The sequence below is a fragment of the Tachysurus vachellii genome, chromosome 8 (assembly GCF_030014155.1).
Source record: "Tachysurus vachellii isolate PV-2020 chromosome 8, HZAU_Pvac_v1, whole genome shotgun sequence".
NCBI classification, from domain to species: Eukaryota; Metazoa; Chordata; class Actinopteri; order Siluriformes; family Bagridae; genus Tachysurus; species Tachysurus vachellii.
In genome coordinates, this window is record NC_083467.1 from 18,566,502 (window position 1) to 18,589,948 (window position 23,447).

Consider the following 23,447-nt stretch of genomic DNA (forward strand, 5'->3'; position numbering starts at 1 on the left):
GTGTGTGTGTGTGTGTTTCTCTCTGTATGCTGTCCTAAATGCCTGTCTGCCACACACTGTAAGGGTAAGACACTGCCTCATGGAGTAGTAAAATATTATCAGTCCTTAGATGCAGTGCTAATTCTCATGTAAAACCTTGAAAAAATAGCTTAGTTTATTTCCTTTAGTTGAAATATTAACCGTATTTTCCGATTTTGAAAAAACCTAGGTAAGTGTTGCTTATATGCCTTTTTGTAACCTTAATGTTTGTGTTTAATGATTTAGGCCATGCTTGTTTTAAGTTGTGTTAATGAAGGGAAATCTAGTATTTTTTATATAGTAATTTTAATATATAAAATTCCTTAACAATCACTATAGGAATAAATTACAAATATTTCAAAAGAAGTTTTTTTGTTTGTTTGTTTGTTTTTCCCCCCTCCAATTGTTGTTACCTGTAAAATATCATGTTAAATATTCAATGCTGAGCACCACATCTGAACTAATCTCTGCATGATTTATTCTGCACATAGATGAGTGTACTGATTTTTATTTATGATTTATGTAACAATGTGGAAATCTTCACATAGTCACATGTTGTAATGAGAAGATCATTCGTGCCTGGCTGAGCTCTGGGTGAAGCCATAGTTCAATGTCCCCTCCTGTCACAACTCGGTCACAACGATGGTTATTGTATTACACACACACGTGCGCTCGCGCACACACACACACATACCCCAGAGACACTTCGGGGGGTCAGTTCAGGACTCACAGCTCATAGTCATGTGATTTACTGAAAAAAGTGCTGAGATCCTGACATTCCTCACAATGTACACAAACAAAGCAACACAAAGTGTAACTACTTTTTTGCATGTGTATCTGAAAGATATTTACGTAATTGTTAACGATCAAAGCAGGCCTTTCTTTTGATTTAATACAAAGCCCCTTTTAATAGTATTATGTTTACTGTATTTGTATCTATAATGATTATATTCCAATTGATATTGATAATTATCAATTTGGACTTTTTAGCAGAATTAATAGAAGTGTTTCCTAAATTTACCATGACACAAAATGTCTCAAAGTTCTGCTCTGTAGTGGGAATAAATCAAAGGAGTACTCACAATGAGTTCTCACTAAATAAATGCAAAAAAAATAGATTTATACCATTTTAAATCGTATTCTTACCTACCTGACTGATCTTTTCCTTTCTGCCTTTATTCCAGTCTCAAGATAAGCACAGAGCACTAGAAGAAACAAAAAACTACACAACTCAGTCTCTGGCCAGTGTTGCCTACCTGATCAACACACTCGCAAATAATGTGCTGCAGATGCTGGATATCCAGGCGTCACAGCTACGCCGGATGGAGTCCTCAATCAACCACATCTCGCAGGTAAGCTCAGAACTCCTGACAGAGAACGAGCCTCCACTTTTCCACCCTGATCTGTCCTAACTGGATAACTTCTTGGAAAATTCACAGTCATCATTAGGTGGTGCTGCTACAGTCGCATAAATCGTTCTTGGCGTGACATAAAGACAATAGTCCTAAAACAGTGCTCTATAGCAGAGGTCATCAACTGGATGCCCACAGTGCATATGTGGACCAACCAGAGTATTGCAGCACTCTGAACCATGTACTTAAACTGTAATTCAGCTACTCTAAACGTGGACCAGCTTGGCATCTGCAGCAGAGGACTGGTTGTGGTTTATCACATCACATGCATTCATCTCAGTTATATAGCTGAGGGCAAATCATCTGAGCAGATATTATCTATTTAAAATCTACTTTTTTTTAAACATCTTCAATAATTTTTTTTTATTCTTCCTGCATGAAATTCAAAATAGGTCTCATCTGTGTAGGGTCACAGACTTATTAATGTTTACACACACTAAAACACAGCTGATGTCATGTTTTAGTTATGTTGGTTGCTTATCTGGACCATTTATAGGGAATTTTAGGTAAACTGGAGCATGTCTTTATTTGCATGTTTGCTCACATTCAGCTGCACTTTTTGGTTACAGACTGTTAGCCTTGAAGCATCACTATCACTTAATGCTGAAAATGATTGACTCCTGTGTGAGGAACTTGAGGAGCTTCCCTCAGATGACTTTTTTATGTAATAGCTATTGACCGTGCATCCAACGGGATTAAACACTGCTGCTTCTCTAAGACATTAATCAGCTTTATCTTTTCATCAAGCCTTTTCAACGCAAGCTCTTCTTGTGCAGAAGGCTTATAGATGGTCTTGCTGTTGAAAAGTGTAATTGTGTAAGTGCCTGTGTATGTATCCATAGATTTAAGGCATTTTATATTTTGAAGTGTTTAGGAATTGTGTTGATTCGCTGCCTCTGTCGTTCTGCTTCTCTCAGTATCTGGGCTTGTGGTTTGTTGCTCTAAAGGTTTTGTGTGTATGAAAGTGCTTCCGATCTAAAGGGATGCCCCTTGTGTTTGTTGCTATCCTACAGACAGTGGATATACACAAGGAAAAGGTAGCAAGAAGGGAGATTGGCATCCTGACAACCAATAAAAACACCTCTCGCACCCACAAAATTATCGCTCCAGCCAATCCTGAGCGTCCGGTGCGTTACATACGGAAACCTATCGACTACAATGTGCTGGATGATATTGGCCATGGAGTAAAGGTATGATCACATGATACGAAAATGAATGGTTTTCCATGATAGATAACTTGAAAATCAATTAAAGTATGATGGCTCTGTTCACTAAAAGTGGTTGGTGTTTTGTTTGTACTAACCGATGTTGTTGCATAACCAAGCGTCTAAACTGTCTCTGAACTGTCACTAACCTGTGCTTCTGTGCTTTTCCTTGGCTTTTTTTCTCTGCTTCATTCTTGATTTAAGTGGTTGCTTAGGTTCAAGGTAAGGGCGTTATATGGTGTTTTGTGAGAAGGTCAGCTGAAATGGGGGAAGAATGATTTCTTAAAATTGATTTCTAGAAGAGCCATTGTAACAGCCAGGCTTTTTGTTCTTGAACGGCCTTTATCTGCAAGCAACTATACGTCTTAAACCAAAGTGACATTTTTCCTTTCTTCTGTTTAATATATCAAGGAATCAGACTCCAAGAAATCAGTCTTTACCATCTATATTTTTTCCCTTGACCACCTTTTGTTTAAAGCAAGTGTCAGTGTGCATGTTGTATATTTCATGATTCATACAGTGTGGTCCTTGTGTGCCTGTTGCCCATATGTTAAGCTGCCAAAGTGGCATAAGCTGCTTCCTGTCTCGGTGTGCCTAGATGATTATATCCATGCCTTCACTGTGCCAATGGGAACTTTCAAACTGATTTTGGATTGGTGTCAGGAAAGTGGATTGGCGAGAATGTGTCTGTATATGTGTGTAGGTAAGTCAGGGCGGTTCTAGGATTGTTTTTTTTTTTCCATGGGGGCTAGAGGCAAAAGGTTATTAAGAGGCCTTGTTGAGTTATAAACATGGTGGTCCAGCTTAGTACTTGCATTAGCTTTATTATTTAAAAAAAAAAAATAAATGGAACAGGAAAATGAACAAATTGTAAATATTTACCTCTATGGTTCCTCTTTGTGAAGCAGTATCAGTACAATATCAAGTTAAATATACTAGTATAGTAATTTGTTAATATTGATATATATATTCAACAATTAAGATATTGCAACAATGATCGATTAACATGCACTATAGTTTAGTTTTTCATCTTGTCGTTTCCTTCAGCCAAATTCTTTCATACAATTCTAACATTCTGACTAACTTTCAATTTTTGTTCTGTTTCTCCTTTCCGCTTTTTTCATGTTGTAACGTAAATGTCACCACTTTGTGTGTTTGTTTGAATTTATTATAAATGAAAGGAAATCTGTAGTCAATATACTCCTGTAAATCATGAGTAGTTTAAAAATTTGTTAATCAGATAAAAAATACATGTTTAGACTTTCTGAGAAATCGCACGTTGATTCCTAATCCCCCTTTAGCCTGAAAAGAAGGTTCTCAAATCCCCTCCTCTAGAACCGCCCTTGAGGTAATAGTGTGTATTATGTACTGAATATTTGGCTGCATCAGTGTGTATGGGAGTTATTTATTTATTTATTCTTGCCCTGTAATTTTATTTCTCATCTTTGTATTTCAGGTTGGGAATCAAAGCATGAAGATGGGGGGTCTTCCTCGGACCACCCCTCCAACACAAAAACCTCCGAGCCCTCCAATGCCTGGAAAGGGAACCATAGGGTATGTGCTATATTTCAAGTCCTTAAACAACGGCTGTCTCTTTAAATTTGGAAGCTTTGGAATTTTTTTGTCCTTCTCAGATGTGAAAGTTGTAATTTACTGCAGCATTTCGAGAGCTTTCAACCTGCATCCTGGGTCAGTTTCTCTAGTTACTGGCAAGGACGTATGAATTAATGGGCTTTTGGGGGTTTGTATTAATGTTGCATGGAAGTGCATTGAGGTACAGGAGAAAGCTGTGTTAACTTTTATACTTCACTCGCAGTTTAATGTTAATTGTCATCAGTCTTTTAAAATATTTCATTTTAACTATGCATCTATATTAAATATTTGTATATGTATTTACCCCAAGTTCAATATATTCTGCTTACACACTTCTTTTCTCAAGAACAGTCTTGTGGGAAAATTACAGTTTTTATAATCATGTATTAAATTTTCATTGTAGCTTTATGGGATTCTTTTATGATTTTTAGGTTGCTTTTTATACAAAGTCTGTTTATTATTTATCTTTAAATCTTATGTTATGTAGGTGCTAATAATACCAGAAAATATATGAATAGTCATTTCACTCTGCTCCTGACAGGAGACACTCTCCATATAGGACACTGGAACCAGTGCGTCCCCCTGTGGTTCCTAATGACTATGTTCCCAGTCCCACACGCAACATGGCACCTGGGCAGCAGCAGAGTCCTGTGCGCACTGCGTCACTGAACCAGAGGAACCGTACCTATAGGTAACCCTGCTGTCTGCCTCATACCGGTGTGCCAATCTACCCAGTCTTTCCTCTTTTTCCCCCCTTTCTGTCACTGGCAAACAATCTTCCCTTTTCTACACACCACCCCAGACACTACAATGCATACACCAAATTAGCTGGCAGGAAACACTTAAAGCATTACATTGTTTACAGACAGCTTTATTTGTAGCATTCAAATGTGTAAACTTAAAATGTTCCCACATCTGTACCACCAGTTATATTAAGCTGCAGACCAGAATATAAACAGACTAGTGAAGAGAAGCGCCTAATGCACTGCCAGGGGAAATTGACAGACGAGCTGCTTAAAGGTTCTAAAGGTGCTTGGATTCAGTATAATGACTCATGTGACTCTTTTTTTTTTTTTTTTTTTTTGTCCCTAGAGGGGGAATCATGAAACAAAAGACCTCTGCCTACTCCATTAGTTTGCTTCCTCCTTTTAAAGCCTGAGACATTTTACACTGTGTCCGAGTTTATGTAACTGTGCTCTGCCAGCTTGGTCTGTTAATATGCCATCTGCCGTGTCCACCCTCAACGCACTCCAGGAAGATACAGCAGAGAATGCAGAGAGTTAAAGAGTTTAATCACATTCACAGCCTTACAATCATACAGTAGCATGGACACAGGTTTTCTGAGGAAGGTCTTTATCATGTGTACGGGTAGTTAGTTTAGTTTGAACTAACCGAGCAAAAACCATGAAGAAAGATCATATTTGTAAACAAAACTTCAGAAATTCTACAGCATGAAGCACAGTACATCATTATTATCTAGACATGTAAATTAATGATGCTTCAGTCTTAATTTGATTGTAACTCAAAATTCTAGGTCTAGCTAAAGCTCAGCCTGAACACGGAACCCCAGGCTGTAAAAAGATTTGTATAAAGCAGGCAGTTGAACAGCCGTAAAATTGTGTACTAAATCCACAGTATACTACAAGATGAAAAGGTAGATGTTTGTTCACTCCATCCCTCTCATATGCAGTGCAATGCTTGAAGTCCATGTAGGAATCACAGATGTTTCTCTTTAGTTTGTTTATTTTGCAAGTTTCCTGTTCCTTATAATGATGATTCTTATTCTACTTTGCTTTCCAGACATATTTCTCCTGGTTCTCTAGTTGGTTGGTTCTCTAGTTGGGGTTTGATTTCCTTATATGCTACGGAACATCACAGCAGTCATGATAAACATCATTATTATTAAAGAAATATGGTCATGAAGACTCTAGCATAAATGAAAGTCAAATTACTGTCAAGTTTATGGATTCATTGCTACTTCTCCATTTATCTAGCCATTTATTTTTGAGAGCTGTTTCTTTCTTTCATTTTATGCTGTTTTGTACTGTTTTGGGTTTTGAACGCTGACTGATGGAAGAGTCGACTGGATGTATACCCTCTTGTGTTGTCTGCAGTGGGAGTAGCGGGGGCAGCCATCCAAGCAGTCGCAGCAGCAGTCGGGAAAACAGTGGGAGTGGCAGTGTGGGAGTGCCAATCGCTGTGCCCACCCCCTCTCCCCCTAATGCATATCCAGGTGAAATTTTTCTGTATTTTTATATATTTTTTTTTTTGTTTTTCTTTATGCAACCTGCTGTACATGTATTAGATAATAAAAATTAATTTATCTGCAGTACACATACCCTTGAAATTGGTGGGCTGTACTGTAACAGACTCCAGTACATGTTATATTTTAGTGATAGTTTTGTGCATGCAAGTTCTTCTAGCATGCTTTTAATACCTTTATTTTGTTTTGCGAAGAACAGCATTTTGAGCAAGGAGAAAGTTTCTTAACAATGTTCTGGCTGATATGTTCTGCCTAATCTAACACCCACAAAATATCCCTCTAATCAAAAAACAGAGTTTCCTTTGTCTTCTTTTATACTTAACTTTACTGTCCGTCTTTTGTCCTTAACTCCAAAGCCCCTGTGGCTGGAGCCTCCAGCTGTTCTTCAGCTTCACTTAACACCACCCAACCTTCTGCTGCCTGTTCTAAGTCTGCCCCCACCCAGTCTTTAACCAACCTCACTACTCCTACTGAGCTTTCCCCCATGTTCCCCCCTGCTGCTGAAGCCATAGTCGAACCCACTTCTTCTCAACCCATTAGTCCTGCTACAGCTACTGCCTCCTCCTCTGCCTCCTCCTCTGCCTCCTCCTCATCTTCTTCCTCTACCTCCACTACCCCTGCACCAGGTGAGTATATCTCCTCACCTTCTATCGTTATCTATCCGTGCTGCTTGTGCCATCAGAAAACCACTATCATCTCTCAGACTGTTATGTCTATTGTCTTATATTTACCATCATCAAATCTTTGCTCTTTTCTTTTTCAGCTTCTTTTCATTTTTCCTTATGCTCTTCATGGGCCAGAACATTTTGTGTCCATTTTATTTTCATTAGCATTGTGTTTTAAAGCCCTTAACAGTATAATATTATTTAGTAATGAATTAAACTGTACTGTGGCTTTGTTAACAAGGTACTGAGCATCCTAATGGGAGAACTTTCCACCAAATCAAGTGTCTGCTCTCTCATCTCAGTTTTTACCCTGGCATGTAAAACTGGTTTGTTTTTGGCCCACCACAGCATCAAAGTATTGTTTTAGGCTATAAAGTGAAGGGTCCAAAATTCAAAGACCTGCTCAATTCTGTTCTCTATTCTGTTTTCATGCACATTGCACACGTGGTCTTCTGGTCTTCACAGCTTAGTCCTAACTTCATCCTGTCATGAATGTATGCATGATAATGGACCTATCCATGTTCTACTGAGAGATGCATTGCCATCAATCTTATGATGTTACAGCATTTAATTTTCTTATCTAAAGGAATGCTTTCCATTTCTGGTGCTTAGGTCCTTCTGCTCTGTGCATGTAATGCTGTCCCTGCTCTATCACTCCCACATGGACTTAGAAAGGGCCTGCTGATTACTTGGAGGGAACAACAACAATGAATATGCAGGGCAGGGCAATTCCTATTCAAAGACAATGGCTGGAAATTACAGCTTTAAAGGATCCTGAATCCATTAAGTTATTCACAGTTGTGGTTCTCGGACACACTGGAACTTTATGGTGTTCATTTGCAAATTTGTCATTTTAAAATTCATCAGTGTTAACCTCAGTAATAATTTTGTGGTGCCTTTGTGGTGTCTTACTGGTGTCTTGCTCTTTGCTGTATCAACACAGGCACTGCCCCTCAGTTCTACAGTATGAACAGACCTGTACCCAGACAGATCACGCCCCCTGTTGGTGGCTCTCTGCCTTACCGCCGTACACCCTCTGTCAGCAGCCAGTCCTCTATGTCTGCCAGTCAGCAGAATGGAGGACCACACTACAACCAGGGCCAAGGTACAGGATTTCCAGTCTATGGCAAACCATTCAGTCAACCCATTCATGTCACTGTGCACTTTCTGCTGGTCACTACAGTTAGCACTTGATCATGTGAGAAGCCATAGACTCAGAAACATTACCACTTAACCTCTTCACTTATTCTCAGCCAAGCTATGTATATAATACAAAATAGAACCTTGCTGTCTGTATGGTTGAGTTCTAATTATTTCATACATGTTTGTCTTTACACTAAAATAACTACCTATTATTTCTCCTGTCTTTCTTTGATCTTCACTCTGCTTTGGTTTACCACCCACCACACTCTTGTCCTGTTTCCCACACTTGCTCTGTGTCTTTACTTCCCTGTGTGGTGTGTGCTGAATCCTCAGTGGCACTTCCTCCCCCCTCCATCCTGCAGATTACTCCTCAGCTTCCTCTCACAGGCTTCGTGGCTCGAGTTCAGGAGACCAGTAAGTGGCTTTGAGCTTCACTGTTGTGCAGATCCTCTTAAACTCTCCAACAGTGCGCCATCCTTTTGTCTGATTCCAAGAGATCAGTGTTCTTCGTCAAAAAAGGAAGAAAATGTATATTTGCTTTATGGCTCCCTGTTGTCACCAGTAGCACCTGTGTTGGTGTATTGATTTGTTGTTTTTACTGCTGCTTTCTGCATGTTTGTCGTCATCATTTTCTAGCAGTAAAGCATGTGAGTGTACCCAAAACAAATGCAGTTTTGTTGTCCTCTTCGTGTACCTCCTGCATGGATAAGCTTGCATGACATTTTCTATTTATAAAACACTCCTAGGCTTAACTTTGGGCCTTCAGTTCACAATTCTTTTCCTTTTCAGTTTCAGATGCTCCACCTCCACCTCCTCCTACAGAAGAGAGTATGTTTCAAGAAGTGCAGCCTCCTCCTCCACCTCTGGAGGATTATGAAGAAGAGTCCTCAGTAGTGGAATACAGTGACCCGTATGCTGAGGAAGACCCGCCTTGGGCTCCATGTGCTTACTTAGAGAAAGGTATTTACTTAAAAATCAACCGGCATAAAGTATATCCAAATTTAAAAAAAAAAAAAAAAAGACCTTTATGTTGAGCACTGTAATTATTCATTTCTAAACCAAAAACACTCACTTCATTCATTGGCCCTTTTTGGCCTTTTTGGCCCTTTTTGTTTCGACAGTTTTACCTGATGTACTTATACCAGTGCATCACCCTCTAGCATGTAACTAACTAATGTTAGGGATGACGTCTTATAAAGTGGCCATTTGAGGCATTTGTCTTACAGTTAAACATCTACAACCCTGTCTAGTTTTTTTTATCATAAAGCTTCCTTCACGATCTGAGAAGCAGGCATTTGAATTCCTTTCCATAAATCAAACCATTCTGTAGCTTAAACTCTCTTTTATGTAGGTAAATAAAAAATTTTTTTAATATATAAATAGAAATAAATATATATATATATATATATATATATATATATATATATATATATATATATATATATATATATATATATATATATATATATATATATATATATATATATAAAAATATAATTTTTTTCCTCTGTTGTTCCTATGTCAGTGGTGGCGATCTATGACTACACACAAGACAAAGAGGATGAACTGTCATTCCAGGAAGGGGCAATCATCTACGTTATTAAGAAGAATGATGATGGTTGGTATGAGGGTGTGATTAATGGCTCTACTGGACTTTTCCCTGGTAACTACGTGGAGTCCATCATGCACTACACAGAGTGATGCTTGAACCAGTGCAGTCAGCACTAAAGCTAACACACATGGGTACAGCACAGACAGCCGTTACAGCAGATTTCAGGCATATTCAGATATTCAGGCAGGACTAATTGTCATTTGTGAGAAGAGCAAACTTCAGTGGAAGGAAAAATTAAAGTGGACATGTTGGCTTTTCAGAAAGGAAGGCTTGCAATATTAGAGTATTATAAGATGTACTAACAATAAAATCTCGTTACTCTTTTGTTTGATGAAGTATCTGGAGCAGAACCACTATTTTTTGAAGAAGAAAATATATGAAGTAGTTTTGTGATTTGAAGACAATATTCATATTCTAAAGCTGGCATTGGTTAACCAAACTGAATAAGCTGTGTCTAATTTTTTTACATAACATGTCTATTTTATTCTCAGCAGATGTCCTGAAAATGTTATGAAGACTATGGGTTTACAGGGGTTTTAGTGAAAAGGGGAAAACACTACACCCATTCTGCAGGAGTTCAGTCAAGGTTCAACAGACTGTTCTAGCATAATTAATGGAAGGATGACAGGATATATTTAGTTCATACATTTGGAAATGACTTTAATGTGTGTACTAATGGATTTAATCCTTAAGCAGGGACTAGTTATATGATAGGACTTTGATGGCCTCATATGGCATTTAACTCCCCGAGCTGCCATTTGACGTAACTAGATGTTAGGTAATATTGTAACCCAGGATACAGAGTACGGCAACTTAGAGTCTTAAATACATTTAATACAGTCTTGTAATAAGAACAATTAGTTCGAGGTAGAAGCAAAGGTGAAATGATGAACAAATTTTCCTAATTTGCAGAACGTTCCTCTGGGGCGAGTTAATATTGAACAGTTTGAGAGTCTGATCTGAACAGTGTTTTTCCCTGAACAGTGTTACATTAGGCAGATTACAGTTGCATCTCAGCAGCAAAATGCACCATGGTGAAAAAATCATATCCCTAAAGCATTCAGTATGTTAGAGTTCAACACAGTTTTTCCCTTAACGTTGTTTAATCATATTTATACATATTATGTACTGAAGCTAACAAGCTAGCCAGTTTGAGTTTTGATATGATGTGTAGGGCTACATAAGTTGCATGCTCAATAAAATAATCATATTTTTAATCTTAACATTCTTTTTTTTTTATACCTTTAAGTTTAATTATTTAGTTAATTTATCAGCAATAGTTTATGCTTTTGCTAAGAATTTCCACAGAGTGATTTTGCATTCGGGTGCCAACAAAGTGTCTTTAAACATCTTCCTATGCCATAATGTAACATTGAAATGGTTATGTAACGCTTGACAATTCTGCTCAACATTAATAATTCATCCCGTTTAACTTTTTGAAAAGATTTTGCTTTTGTTTAACTCTAAATTACAGCAGGGATGAGTAATGTTCCCATGCCATGAAGTTCAGATTGTGTATATAAATCTAAGAGTATGAACAAGGTTGAGGAGCAATAAAATGGCAGCACAGTTCTCTTCTTTACAAGGACTTGCAATAATACCTGGTGAAATGATGTGTTTAAAGATGTTCATTTTATATTTGCTCAGTAATGAAAGCACATAGTTTGGCAGCTGGGATGAAAACTGCTTTGTTTTTGCAGGCAGGCATATTAATAGTAAAAGTAAACATATAAGATGGAACTGTTACTGTCTTAAAACTGAACTCAACAGCTGAATGAAAACTAAGGCTCAGTTTAGTTGTTTGCAGTATTTTTGCTAGAGATTTCCAGAACTTACAGTTGTGCATGGACTGCAGGTATATATAAATAACTATCTATATCTATCTCATATATATATATAGGGAGTGCAGAATTATTAGGGAAGTTGTATTTTTGAGGATTAATTTTATTATTGAACAACCATGTTCTCAATGAACCCAAAAAACTCATTAATAGCAAAGCTGAATATTTTTGGAAGTAGTTTTTAGTTTGTTTGTAGTTTTAGCTATTTTAGGAGGATATCTGTGTGTGCAGGTGACTATTACTGTGCATAATTATTAGGCAACTTAACAAAAAACAAATATATACCCATTTCAATTATTTATTTTCACCAGTGAAACCAATATTACATCTCAACATTCACTAATATACATTTCTGACATTCAAAAACAAAACAAAAACAAATCAGTGACCAATATAGCCACCTTTCTTTGCAAGGACACTCAAAAGCCTGCCATCCATGGATTCTGTCAGTGTTTTGATCTGTTCACCGTCAACATTGCGTGCAGCAGCAACCACAGCCTCCCAGACACTCTTCAGAGAGGTGTACTGTTTTCCCTCCTTGTAAATCTCACATTTGATGATGGACCACAGGTTCTCTATGGGGTTCAGATCAGGTGAACAAGGAGGCCATGTCATTAGTTTTTCTTCTTTTAGACCCTTTCTTGCCAGCCACGCTGTGGAGTACTTGGACGCGTGTGATGGAGCATTGTCCTGCATGAAAATCATGTTTTTCTTGAAGGATGCAGACTTCTTCCTGTACCACTGCTTGAAGAAGGTGTCTTCCAGAAACTGGCAGTAGGACTGGGAGTTGAGCTTGACCCCATCCTCAACCCGAAAAGGCCCCACAAGCTCATCTTTGATGATACCAGCCCAAACCAGTACTCCACCTCCACCTTGCTGGCGTCTCAGTCGGACTGGAGCTCTCTGCCCTTTACCGATCCAGCCACGAGCCCATCCATCTGGCCCATCAAGACTCACTCTCATTTCATCAGTCCATAAAACCTTAGAAAAATCAGTCTTCAGATATTTCTTGGCCCAGTCTTGACGTTTCAGCTTGTGTGTCTTGTTCAGTGGTGGTCGTTTTTCAGCCTTTCTTACCTTGGCCATGTCTCTGAGTATTGCACACCTTGTGCTTTTGGGCACTCCAGTGATGTTGCAGCTCTGAAATATGGCAAAACTGGTGGCAAGTGGCATCTTGGCAGCTGCACGCTTGACTTTTCTCAGTTCATGGGCAGTTATTTTGCGCCTTGGTTTTTCCACACGCTTCTTGCGACCCTGTTGACTATTTTGAATGAAACGCTTGATTGTTCGATGATCACGCTTCAGAAGCTTGGCAATTTTAAGAGTGCTGCATCCCTCTCACTATTTTTGACTTTTCGGAGCCTGTCAAGTCCTTCTTTTGACCCATTTTGCCAAAGGAAAGGAAGTTGCCTAATAATTATGCACACCTGATATAGGGTGTAGATGTCATTAGACCACACCCCTTCTCATTACAGAGATGCACATCACCTAATATGCTTAATTGGTTGTAGGCTTTCGAGCCTATACAGCTTGGAGTAAGACAACATGCATAAAGAGGATGATGTGGTCAAAATACTCATTTGCCTAATAATTCTGCACTCCCTGTATATATATATATATATTTATATATATATATATATAAATATATATAAAAATTTCTATTTCCATGTGTGTGAGTGCAACTGTGCCGGTGCAACTGTGTTAGTGTGCTACAGTTTTCCTTTAAAATTAACTGTTTATAAAGTGAATGAATTTGGTATTTGCATGCTGCTGTTCTGTGTACATTTCTTCACATGTATCATGCTGTTTTAGGACCTTTGTCACTTTCACTTGGGCAGCAATTTATTTGCTCTGAAGCTAAAACACTAATGCACAAGTGTGATGAAAGTCACAAACAGCACTTAACGCAAACCTGTAAAATGGGACCACTTAACATTATAGCTCACTATTTGGAGGCATCCAGACCAAAAAAGACAAGAGCAAACTCAGATGGATTAACTGTATGACAATAAAACCATTGGATCTGATCATTTATGACTGTTTTCTTCACCCCTGAAATATTTAATGTTTATTTGATGTTTAATTTAAAATAAATGATTGTCTGCAACGAGGGAGAATAATTAGGATAAAAAGCTGAACGATCGATTACACAGAATTTGTTCAAGTGCATGTTAATATTAGATTTTCTCAAAAACTGCACACCTGAGACTACGGATGCATTTTAAAAATCATAGTGCAGTCTTCTTAATAGTATATTTTAGTTTATTCATTTCATTTCTTTTGCTGGAATCGTTCCTTTGTAGCATTTCTTTACCCACGTCCAAGACTTTTGTACATGACTTTATTTCAACATTTGTTTCTCATGGAATTCGTTATTAGACTGTTAAATGTAGATGCTGTAAAATGTGCAACATACAGATTTAGGTTGGACTCCATTGTGTTTGCCTGTTCTATAATTGGCAGAGACTGAGCACCAGATTGAGAGAAACTATATGTTGCTGTGGTGAGTTTCTGCAGGCTACACATTAGTGTTTACCGCCAACAGTGGATCATGAAGTTTAATCAGATACCAAGCGAATATTTTAACTGACACTCCGCTATGACAAACAGTTCATATGAAGATACAGTAGAAACAGTCTTGGTAGAAAACCTTGAGCTTTAATTCTTAAACACCATAAAAAATGTTCACAGTTGTAATTCTGATGTGTTGTACACTGTAATTTCAGTCACACACCAGCAATTAACATTATCTCCACACTGTCTGAACAAAACATAATAATTAAGCATGCTTTAGAAGAAAAGAAAATAAGCAAAAGCTATTTTTATGGTTGCTTAATATTTTAGCAGAACAATTTCTATTTCTCTGAGGTTTATTTGTTTGTTTATTTTTTTTTACAATCTCAGATATTAGTAGGTTTTGTTTTTGTTTTCCTCTCTTCAAAAAAAATCCAATAATTTAAACTTTAAAAATTGTTGTTAAAAATATTGTTGTTTTGTGTGTTTGAAATTCTTGGGTTTTTCTTATGTTATTGAACGGTCTCCCTTCATTATTCATCACCATAAGAAAAACTCAAACACAAAAAGAAACAGATGGTAGTGGATTTAATAAATGCTTCAAAGGATTTCAAAATGACAAACGCCATCAGAACACAATTACAGTAATAAAAAAAGGTTCATGTCTGAGACAGTTGTAAGTTTGACCGGAATGAGCGCACGGTTGTCCCACAGAGTGAAGAGGAGGATGAAGGGAGGAAACAAAGCCCCACAAATCACAGATATAGAATCACTCACTTCAGTGCATTTTTAAGGTTGAGATGTTTTCAAAATCAACACTTTTTTATAAGAACAAGCTTTTAGTTGAATTGAAAGAAGTACTTCCTGTTACAATGTCAAAATGCATGTAGTGTCACTACAAATGGCACTGTGGATGTTTTGGGTTTTTTTTTTGGTCATGTACACATGATTTGTTTAGAAAATAGGACTGCATACAACAAAAGCACCTGATAGCCTGTATAAAATATGGAGTTTTGTGAGGATTTGATGCAGTTTTGTGTCAGGTGGTAACAGGGTCTTTAAAGCCCAAATTCTGGTTGTATCTACCTTTTAGCTGAACTGAAAACTGAAAAATCCATACAAACATCATAAATATAATGGAATTTGCAAAGGTGCTTAAAATCTTCTGCACCCAGATCCATCCACATGTCTCTAAACTTGTCCCACATCACAGGAAGAGGCTCTGTGCTACTGCATAAAATTCTACAGAGTCCCATATATATATATATATATGACACACACACACACACCACCGAACTCGACCTGATTGCACTGTTATTCTTTTAACCAATACGTTTTTGTAAAATTCAATGAAGGGTATCAATCATTCTGAAGAGTATAATGAAATATGACCAGCAGTGGATAATTTCTCTAATCCACAACATCCTCAGGTATGTCACAAGGCTTTAATTTACACTGCAGGGTGTTCATTGTGTGGTAAATTGCAGCTTGGGCAGCGCTTTTATAGTCTGTGGGCTGCCTTGCAGTCTCTTACACTCGTGGATGTGAATGAAGCAGAGACATCTTCAGCTAGATGAGAAAATGAGATCAGCTTTGATTAGTCTTGTGTTCTTGCAAAGTCACTGCATCACAGGTAGGTCAGAATATTTATATATTTAAAGATTTATATGTATACCAGCTTTGGGTAGATTAAAACTAGAAAAGATGCAAAATGCATATGTTAATTTGCAAACAAAAAAAAAAAACAGTGTAAATGTGTGGCATTTTTAACACAACATGCCTCATGAAATATCTGCCTACATCCACACTAACAAACTGGCAGCAAATCCTTAGTGTTGCAATGAAGACTATTTTCATTTATAAAAAAAATTCACAATATTAGATTAAGTGCATTAATATTAACCTAGTGTTTGTTACAGTTGAACTACCTCTTATATTAAAATAACAGGACCTATTTGTAAGCCCCATTTCTAACTCAACCTATTAAAATGACTGACTGTGAGAAATTAATCCATAAATGACTGGTGAGCATGTTTGCTCAGCCCAGCCAGCCTTCCCCCAGCTCATTCTCTACTCCATCTTCTACAACTGGCTCACCATCTAAGGAATCCTCTATCAGTTTTCGAGCATCATTGAAACCAGGCAAGATCAATTTGGCAAACCTACCACTGGCTCTACAGGGGAAACCCAGTCAGTCCCACCAACCCAACACAGACTTTCCCTCTCCTCCTCCTGATTGTGACTCCCCCCCTCCAGACTCTGAGCTCCTGGAAAGACAGGAGAAATGTCATGTCCTGAAGGTTTGGGAGCTGTCTGGGGAGGAAATACTCTATTGAATGTTTTAGGTGGGGCAAGAGGATTCATTGGCAACTGTTGAAGAAGAGGAGGAGAGAAACACACAGGAGGTGGAGGTGGAGGTGGAGGAGGCTCCTCCTCTTGGCTAAATATGCAATATTTTATGGTGCATGTTGTATATGTTTCTACATAAACATACAGCTAATTCTCTTCACAGGATGGCCTGTTATGTTGAATATCAATCTTGCTGCAGACACTGTGATATCAGCGTATGTTGCTGAAATGAACGAAAGATCTCTCAGCTTCAGCCTGTACAGGGCAACTTACAAGGATGTTAGTCAGGTAATTTTACATTTCTAGCATTTAGCACACACATTGTATCCAGAGCAACATTATTTCATTTTTACACAACAACTGAGCAGTTGAGGGTTAAGGGCCTTGCTCAGGGGCCAAACAGTGACAGCTTGGTGGACAAGGAATTGGACTCACAACCTTCTTATGAGTAGCCCAACACCTTAACCAATAGGCTACCACATGCACTTTAATTTTACCATTAATTTTAATGGTTGTGTTTTAATATAAGTATAAATGGTGTTTTGGGTAGGAGATCCCACCTGATGAGGTCCTTTGCGCTTTAACCACTGTTAGGGACACCATGACAATACAATACAACTACTCCAGACAATTTGTATTAATTATATTTAGTCATTTATTATATATAATCATTTATTATATTTAGTCAGTTATATTTTTAACTCCTTCCATAACTAGTGAATAAATCTGGCCACTGAGGTTAAATGTATTAAAACTTGATCTGCTGCTTGGCAACGAAAGCAAACTGCTAATAAACCGGCTGTCCGGTAGGACAACGCTGCCCTCTTGTGGTGTTTTGGAGTAATACATCTGCTCTCAGGTCTCCTATAAAGTCCCCAACCTGGTCCAGCGGTTCCTCATTTCCTGGACAGTGTAAATACCCAGATTGTGTTTTCTACGCTTTCACACCTATTTAACTAATTAACAGTCCTTATTTATTTGACACTGATGTGTTAGAGCAGGGAAGATACTCACATGCAGGACTTGGCACACAATGTATTGTATTCACAACATGTTTCATGTTGAAAAAAAACTGTAATTTATTTATTTTTTCAGATTAAGCTAGTGGACTTCAATACTTATGACCTCATCATTAACTTTGGTATAAGGGAGACAATGTGTCTTAAACCTCTGACAGTATCCCTAGACAGATGTCCGTTCAAGTGGGGAGTCTCCAAGGTAAAACATAAAACCTACTTTTCTTTCACTTCAATTATAAGAATCAACACAAATGCAGTGACCCCCATGTGATATTCTCTCTGTCTCTTTCTGTCTCTCTAGCCTGTGCACAGGTGTAGTAGTTATGTCCGTGTTTCAGGTGGAGTCACTTCACTAATGGGGATGAGCTGTAGTGTGCATGCAGTAAGCTCCAGCAGTGAAGAGCTATAACTGCAGTAAGACAAGCTGTGCTCAGACAGAACTCTGAAATGAAAGTGAGAAATACAACAAACAGCTGCAAAATTCACCATCCTTCTGTGAATGTTCTTGGCCATGTTTCCTTAACTTTAGGGACCTATAGAATTGTGTAGAAATGTTTGCATATACATTAGGGAAAAATAAAGAAGACAAAGTATACTTTATAGCAACAAGACATTTAGTATGTTGGGTTTCAAATGTCACTTCATTTTCACACGTAACAAAATGGTACAATCTTGTAGTTTAAAATACTAATAGTAAAAATTAAAATAACGTCAGTTCCTAAGGTTGGATCTCCCTCTCTGAGTATGATAGAAATATTCCGTAATTACCTGAACACCCACACTATGATTTTATTAGCGACTCCAAACTCGTGTCTACATTTTTTCACCCAGGAATCAGTAATTGAACCGATGTTTGAGTTTATTTATCATGTACGATGAGTTTGGAATCAGATTTACTAAAAAGCTGTTACTTAAGCAAATGAAAATATAAAATTGACACGTTTGTTATTGCTAACCACTTAAAATGCGGATTCTCACAAGTACCAAAACAACAGACACGTGGAAGAAAACAGCACTGGCACAGCTTACTGCATGATTTACATATTTATATTGTTCAGTTTTAATGTAACATTTACTTCCCCATGTATCTTATCTTGAGCACTCCTGACTTTAACGATCATTATTAGCAATGTGTACTCTAATTTCCCTCCTTATTTACACCAAAAACAGATATAAATTATGTAAATGAATTGCTGTTTTAAAATGATAACATCATGAGATCAGATTTAGGCAAAACATTCTTGCAGTGTTCCAAATGTTCCTTAAGCATGCACCGGCTAAAGTGCTCTCAGCTTGAATAATAAATGAAGTCATTAAAAAGTGAATTGAATCACAGTTTATTATTTACCTTCACTTAAAGTAAAATGCAAACTTGTTCCAGGCCACTGATTTTACTGTGATAGATGGTAGAAATTTGAACTAGGCCGAGCATGCAAAATATTTTGTTTCTTGTATTCTCTGGTAAAGAGAAAAATCTGAAACCCGGACATGAGAAGAACTTTGGTTCAGTACTAAAGACAGGTGCGGTGAGAAAGTCCATTTCTTCCTGATAGTCACAAAGCTAACAGAAGATGTTAAAGTCAGGAAGAGCTGCATTATGTACAGATCAATGTAACCAACATAGAGACAGAACATATCCAATTCCAAACACAGCCAAGGCTAAAAGAGCACTTCACGAAAGTAGTGGGTTCATTTTCACCTAAATATCTGAAAGTCTCTGTAAAATAAAGGACCTATTTTGAACAGTAGAACAAGTTTCTTCAGAAATGATTTTTATCCAGTTGTATAGTAGGCTTAAGGAAATGTTTCAGACTTCAGATTTGCACATTTAACAGAGGATAACTGAGGCAAAAAGCCTTTGCTTTTTTTCTGAGAGTGGATCAACCAAACCACTCAGACAAAACACACATATACATTTCTCTTCATTTATCCTGATTTCTATTCATGTTAAACACATACAGTCAAGGGTTTAAAAACTAAACTTTAAAATAAGAATATATTTCAGGTATTAAATAATTTCATATAAAAAAGGTAAAAGCGCCCTCCCCACCCCAAAATTCCAAATACATCTTTTAATATACACGTATTATTCCCTTTTCCTCACACAGGAGTCCATGCAGTACCTATTTATAATAATTGCAGAGTTTCTTTTTCTCACTATTTTGTATAACTGCTTACACGTAATTGCAAAGCGGCACAAACACGCAGAGAAGCTTATACTGTAGGTGATTTGGCTTGCTTTTTCATAGTGTGGTAATAACTTGGGTTAAAATGAAGGATAGTATTTTTAACATAGTCATTTTCTTGTTATGGCCTGTGAGAGTCTATAGTGTGTATTGTAGAAAAGCAGACAATCGGCACACAGCTTCTATTGCATGCCTCATCTACCACTCTCTGGTCAGTTTGGTGTTTTGGTCCCGTTTGGGTGGTGCTGGCGGTGGACCCCGCCGTAGCGTTGCATAGCCTGAGATATTGGCACTCGTGTAGCCTCCCTTTTTCTGCTGGCCCAGCAGCAGCTCTGGGGGAGGCGGAGGGAGTGCCATGTCGTCCATAGTGGCCACAGGGTCCATCTTGGCTGAGATGCGGGATGAAGTCAAAGAGCTGTGTCTAGACATGGATTTTCTCTTTAAAGTCCTGTTAAGGTCCTCAAGAAAGTTTGGTTGGATGGAGAGATTGGCTTTGGGGGATGTGGGGGGCATCTGAGAGGTGAATGGGGTAAGAGGGATCTGTTGCGGCGGGGGTGAAAGAGCCAAGGGCTCGGGGGTTCCGCTGCTGCGGCGCTGTATAGTCGGAGGGGGCGTTTTTCTCAAAGAGCTCTGCTTCCTTGCTGAAATGTTGGAGAAAAGCTGTGGTTGGGGGTTAACTACAGCCACTTTGGGAGCTCCGGTATGCATCTCCACAGGTGGTGGAGGAGGCAGGAGCTCAGAGTCTGGAGGTGGAGGGGGGAAGTCACAATCAGGAGGAGGAGAGGGAAAGTCTGTGTTGGGTTGGTGGGACTGACTGGGTTTCCCCTGTAGAGCCAGTGGTAGGTTTGCCAAATTGATCTTGCCTGGTTTCAATGATGCTCGAAAACTAATAGAGGATTCCTTAGATGGTGAGCCAGTTGTAGAAGATGGAGTAGAGAATGAGCTGGGGGAAGGCTGGCTGGGCTGAGCAAACATGCTCACCAGGTCTTCCACTTTTTTTGACTCCTGGTACTCAACAGAGGAGTTGGACTTTATGCTGGAGTTTCGCTGTGGGGTTGGAGGAGGCCTCTTAACTGATGAACTGCTTGAAAGGTTAGAGGACGTGGAAGGGGATTTCTTCATGGGTGACCCCGTCTTGGATAAAGGGGGACTTTGATCAGAAGGTAGGGGTGGGGGTGGAGGAAAATCTAGGCTACTTTCCGGTGGGGGCGGTGGGAACTCAGGAGACTGGGGCTGTACCTGCCCTCCTGGCTGCCATTTAGGCTTTGTTTTTACCACTGGAGGAGATATGGGGCTTTTAGAACCATCTAGAGTTCCAGGAAACTGGTTTGCAATCTGTTTAACCAGAGATGATGTTGGGGAGATAGCAGTAGATAGTGGTGGTGCTTTTGAAGGGAAGCTGTGCTGCTTGGGCAAGGTAGGTGGAGGCTGGTTGGGGCTCTGGCTTCCAGAGAAGCTCTGCTGCTTCTTCATGGAGGTGGTTGGTGTTGGTGACAGAGGTGGACCAACAGGGGAGACAGGAGACATGCCATGTCCTGAGGGTTTGGGAGCTGTCTGGGGAGGAAATACTCCAGTGAATGTTTTAGGTGGGGCAAGAGGAGGCATTGGCAACTGTTGAAGAAGTGGAGGAGAGAAACACTCAGGAGGTGGAGGTGGAGGAGGCTCCTCTTCTTGGCTAAGAGGAGAAAAATCGTAGTTCATATGGGGAAATTTCTGAGCAAGGAACTCTTGGAGGCCATTGGTGCTGAGGGGTGGTGGGCACTTAAATTGCTCTGGTGGTGGTGGGGGAGGCAAGATGCCATTGCTTTGCATGTGATCCAAGGGAGGGGGCGGTAAGTGCTCTTCTTCAGGAGGTGGAGGAGGGATAAAATCCGGCTGAGGGCTTGGAGGGCCTAACTTGAGCACCGCCATGGCGGACCCTGGCATGGGCATTGACAAAGGAGGTGGCGGTGGGGCTGGAGGTGGGATGCCAGAACCTGCTGCTATATTGTTCATCACTGGTTTCACAGATTGAGGGGGAGGGAGCGGAGGCACTAGCTGTTGCTGTTGCTGTTGCATTGCTGCCAATAGAGGGGTCTGTTTGAAGTGATTAGGGGCCTGGGAGATGTTGTGAAGCCTTGCAATGGTGCTATACTTGGTGAACTTGGTGGGTGTGGAGTGGGAGGTAGGGTTGGGCAGGGGAGGGGGAGGGGGAGGAGGAGGGGGTGATGGTGGAGAAGGAGAAGACTGAGGTGACATGCTTGAATAACTTCCATGGGCTAGGACAGGTTGAGGTAATTGGGGCAGGTGGGGAAGTTGGAGAGGGTAAGAAGCTCTATTAGGCTGTGATGGTGGAGGTAGATCCATTCTCATCTGTGAAAGAAGTCAAGAGATTAAATAAATTACTTACAATATCCATGTCCAGCCATGCTTAGTATGTACAAATAAATGAACAGAACTAGTCGGAAGAAATAGGCATGGAATGAAGTAACAGATGTAAAAACGACAACAATTATTTACACGACTTTAGAAGGGGTGACTGCCATTCTGTAAATCAGATTTGCTAGGCTGAGATCAGCATGGCTGGTCCTGTTCATTATGAGTGACACAAAATTGTTTACTTCTCTGTGTGACTAACATAAATATTAAGCAGCAACAGACCAGCAGTGCTGATTATTACCTTAGGGCATACCTCTGAAGCACAATCCACAAACACACAATACTTTGTTAATAGACAGTGCACTCAAGCTATACTTTACTGCATTAATCCTACAATATTACACTAGTGCTTTGTAGGAATCCATTTAAAGTTAACACAAGCCACTAACTCCAGTCTCTCACACCACATCCCAATTAGGCTGCATTCACCAAAACACACAAGGAGTAAACAACTATGGAGTACTAAAAGAATGGTTAGTGGCCTCTAAGTTATGCGAGACAAGAGAAAACACTAGTGTTATGAGGGTTTTCACACCCTAACCTCAATCCCCACCAGTGCATAAGGGCATGGCCTTGCGAAACTTGAATTTTGCACCCTAAGAGAGGAGAGGAGAGGAGAAGAGCACAGAAAATCAGCAGTCACCTACAGTTCACTGACCTATCTGCATTTGAAATGCCAGTATATCACAGCTGCTCATAAGACTGATGAGCATAATAATCTTTCATCTCTGAAAGCTGCTTCAGCCAAACATATAGAAAATATGCATGTCATCATGAGCAGCATAGATTATTAATAATGCACTGGTAATGCACAAGCAACTTACTGTACAAAAAAGAATATCAATCTGACACAGTAGAAGAATATCAATCTGTTTCACAAACTAAGGCTATGATTCACTCATTTTTCACAGGACAGATACAGAATGAGACATAGATGAAAGACAGGAGTAGATGATAAGGTAGGCAGCTAATTTTTTATTGTTTTAGGGCACCTTGGATTCCTCTGCCTGGTTGCCTCTCTTCCAGGCTTCAGAGAAGATAGAACTGACCACACTCTGAGAGCGAACATGTCCAGAGGAAGTGGTCTCTGACACACCACTGTCTGAATAGTTAGACTGAGATTCTGCAGGGAAAAAAGTGACATTCAGTGTGAATTAGAGGTGTGCATCAGGACTGTGATTTTGTGAAACCAAACAAAACATTACAGGA

General features: G+C 39.2%; 3 protein-coding genes across 7 annotated transcripts in view; 2 read left to right on the forward strand and 1 right to left on the reverse strand.

Annotated features, from left to right (window-relative positions):
* abi2a (abl-interactor 2a) overlaps window positions 1-13,782 on the forward strand; it is a 30,608-nt gene extending 16,826 nt beyond the window's left edge. Inside the window, exons 2-10 of one of the 3 annotated variants that reach the window (XM_060876725.1) lie at window positions 1,203-1,370; window positions 2,444-2,620; window positions 4,092-4,189; window positions 4,770-4,919; window positions 6,343-6,461; window positions 8,100-8,261; window positions 8,633-8,713; window positions 9,089-9,259; window positions 9,825-13,782. In XM_060876725.1, coding sequence (XP_060732708.1) covers window positions 1,203-1,370; window positions 2,444-2,620; window positions 4,092-4,189; window positions 4,770-4,919; window positions 6,343-6,461; window positions 8,100-8,261; window positions 8,633-8,713; window positions 9,089-9,259; window positions 9,825-10,000 — 1,302 coding nt within the window. In that variant the 3' untranslated portion in view covers window positions 10,001-13,782. Of the gene's footprint in view, window positions 1-1,202; window positions 1,371-2,443; window positions 2,621-4,091; window positions 4,190-4,769; window positions 4,920-6,342; window positions 6,462-6,847; window positions 8,079-8,099; window positions 8,262-8,632; window positions 8,714-9,088; window positions 9,260-9,824 lie in introns of those variants that run through there. The other 2 variants (XM_060876727.1, XM_060876726.1) reach the window with 2 other exon arrangements.
* A 2,514-nt stretch (window positions 13,783-16,296) lies between these two features.
* On the forward strand, window positions 16,297-18,043 carry LOC132850556 (uncharacterized). The gene is made up of 4 exons (XM_060877194.1): window positions 16,297-16,566; window positions 16,763-16,903; window positions 17,711-17,833; window positions 17,936-18,043. The coding sequence occupies exons 1-4, from the start codon at window positions 16,297-16,299 to the stop codon at window positions 18,041-18,043; spliced, it is 642 nt and encodes a 213-aa protein (XP_060733177.1).
* Window positions 18,044-18,659: 616 nt separating this feature from the next.
* raph1a (Ras association (RalGDS/AF-6) and pleckstrin homology domains 1a) overlaps window positions 18,660-23,447 on the reverse strand; it is a 60,862-nt gene continuing 56,074 nt past the window's right edge. For all 3 annotated transcript variants that reach the window (XM_060876730.1, XM_060876731.1, XM_060876728.1), the window contains 2 exons: window positions 23,231-23,361; window positions 18,660-22,172 (listed from right to left, as the gene is read on the reverse strand). In XM_060876730.1, the coding sequence (XP_060732713.1) occupies window positions 20,019-22,172; window positions 23,231-23,361 (2,285 nt within the window). In that variant the 3' untranslated portion in view covers window positions 18,660-20,018. The remainder of the gene's footprint in view (window positions 22,173-23,230; window positions 23,362-23,447) is intronic.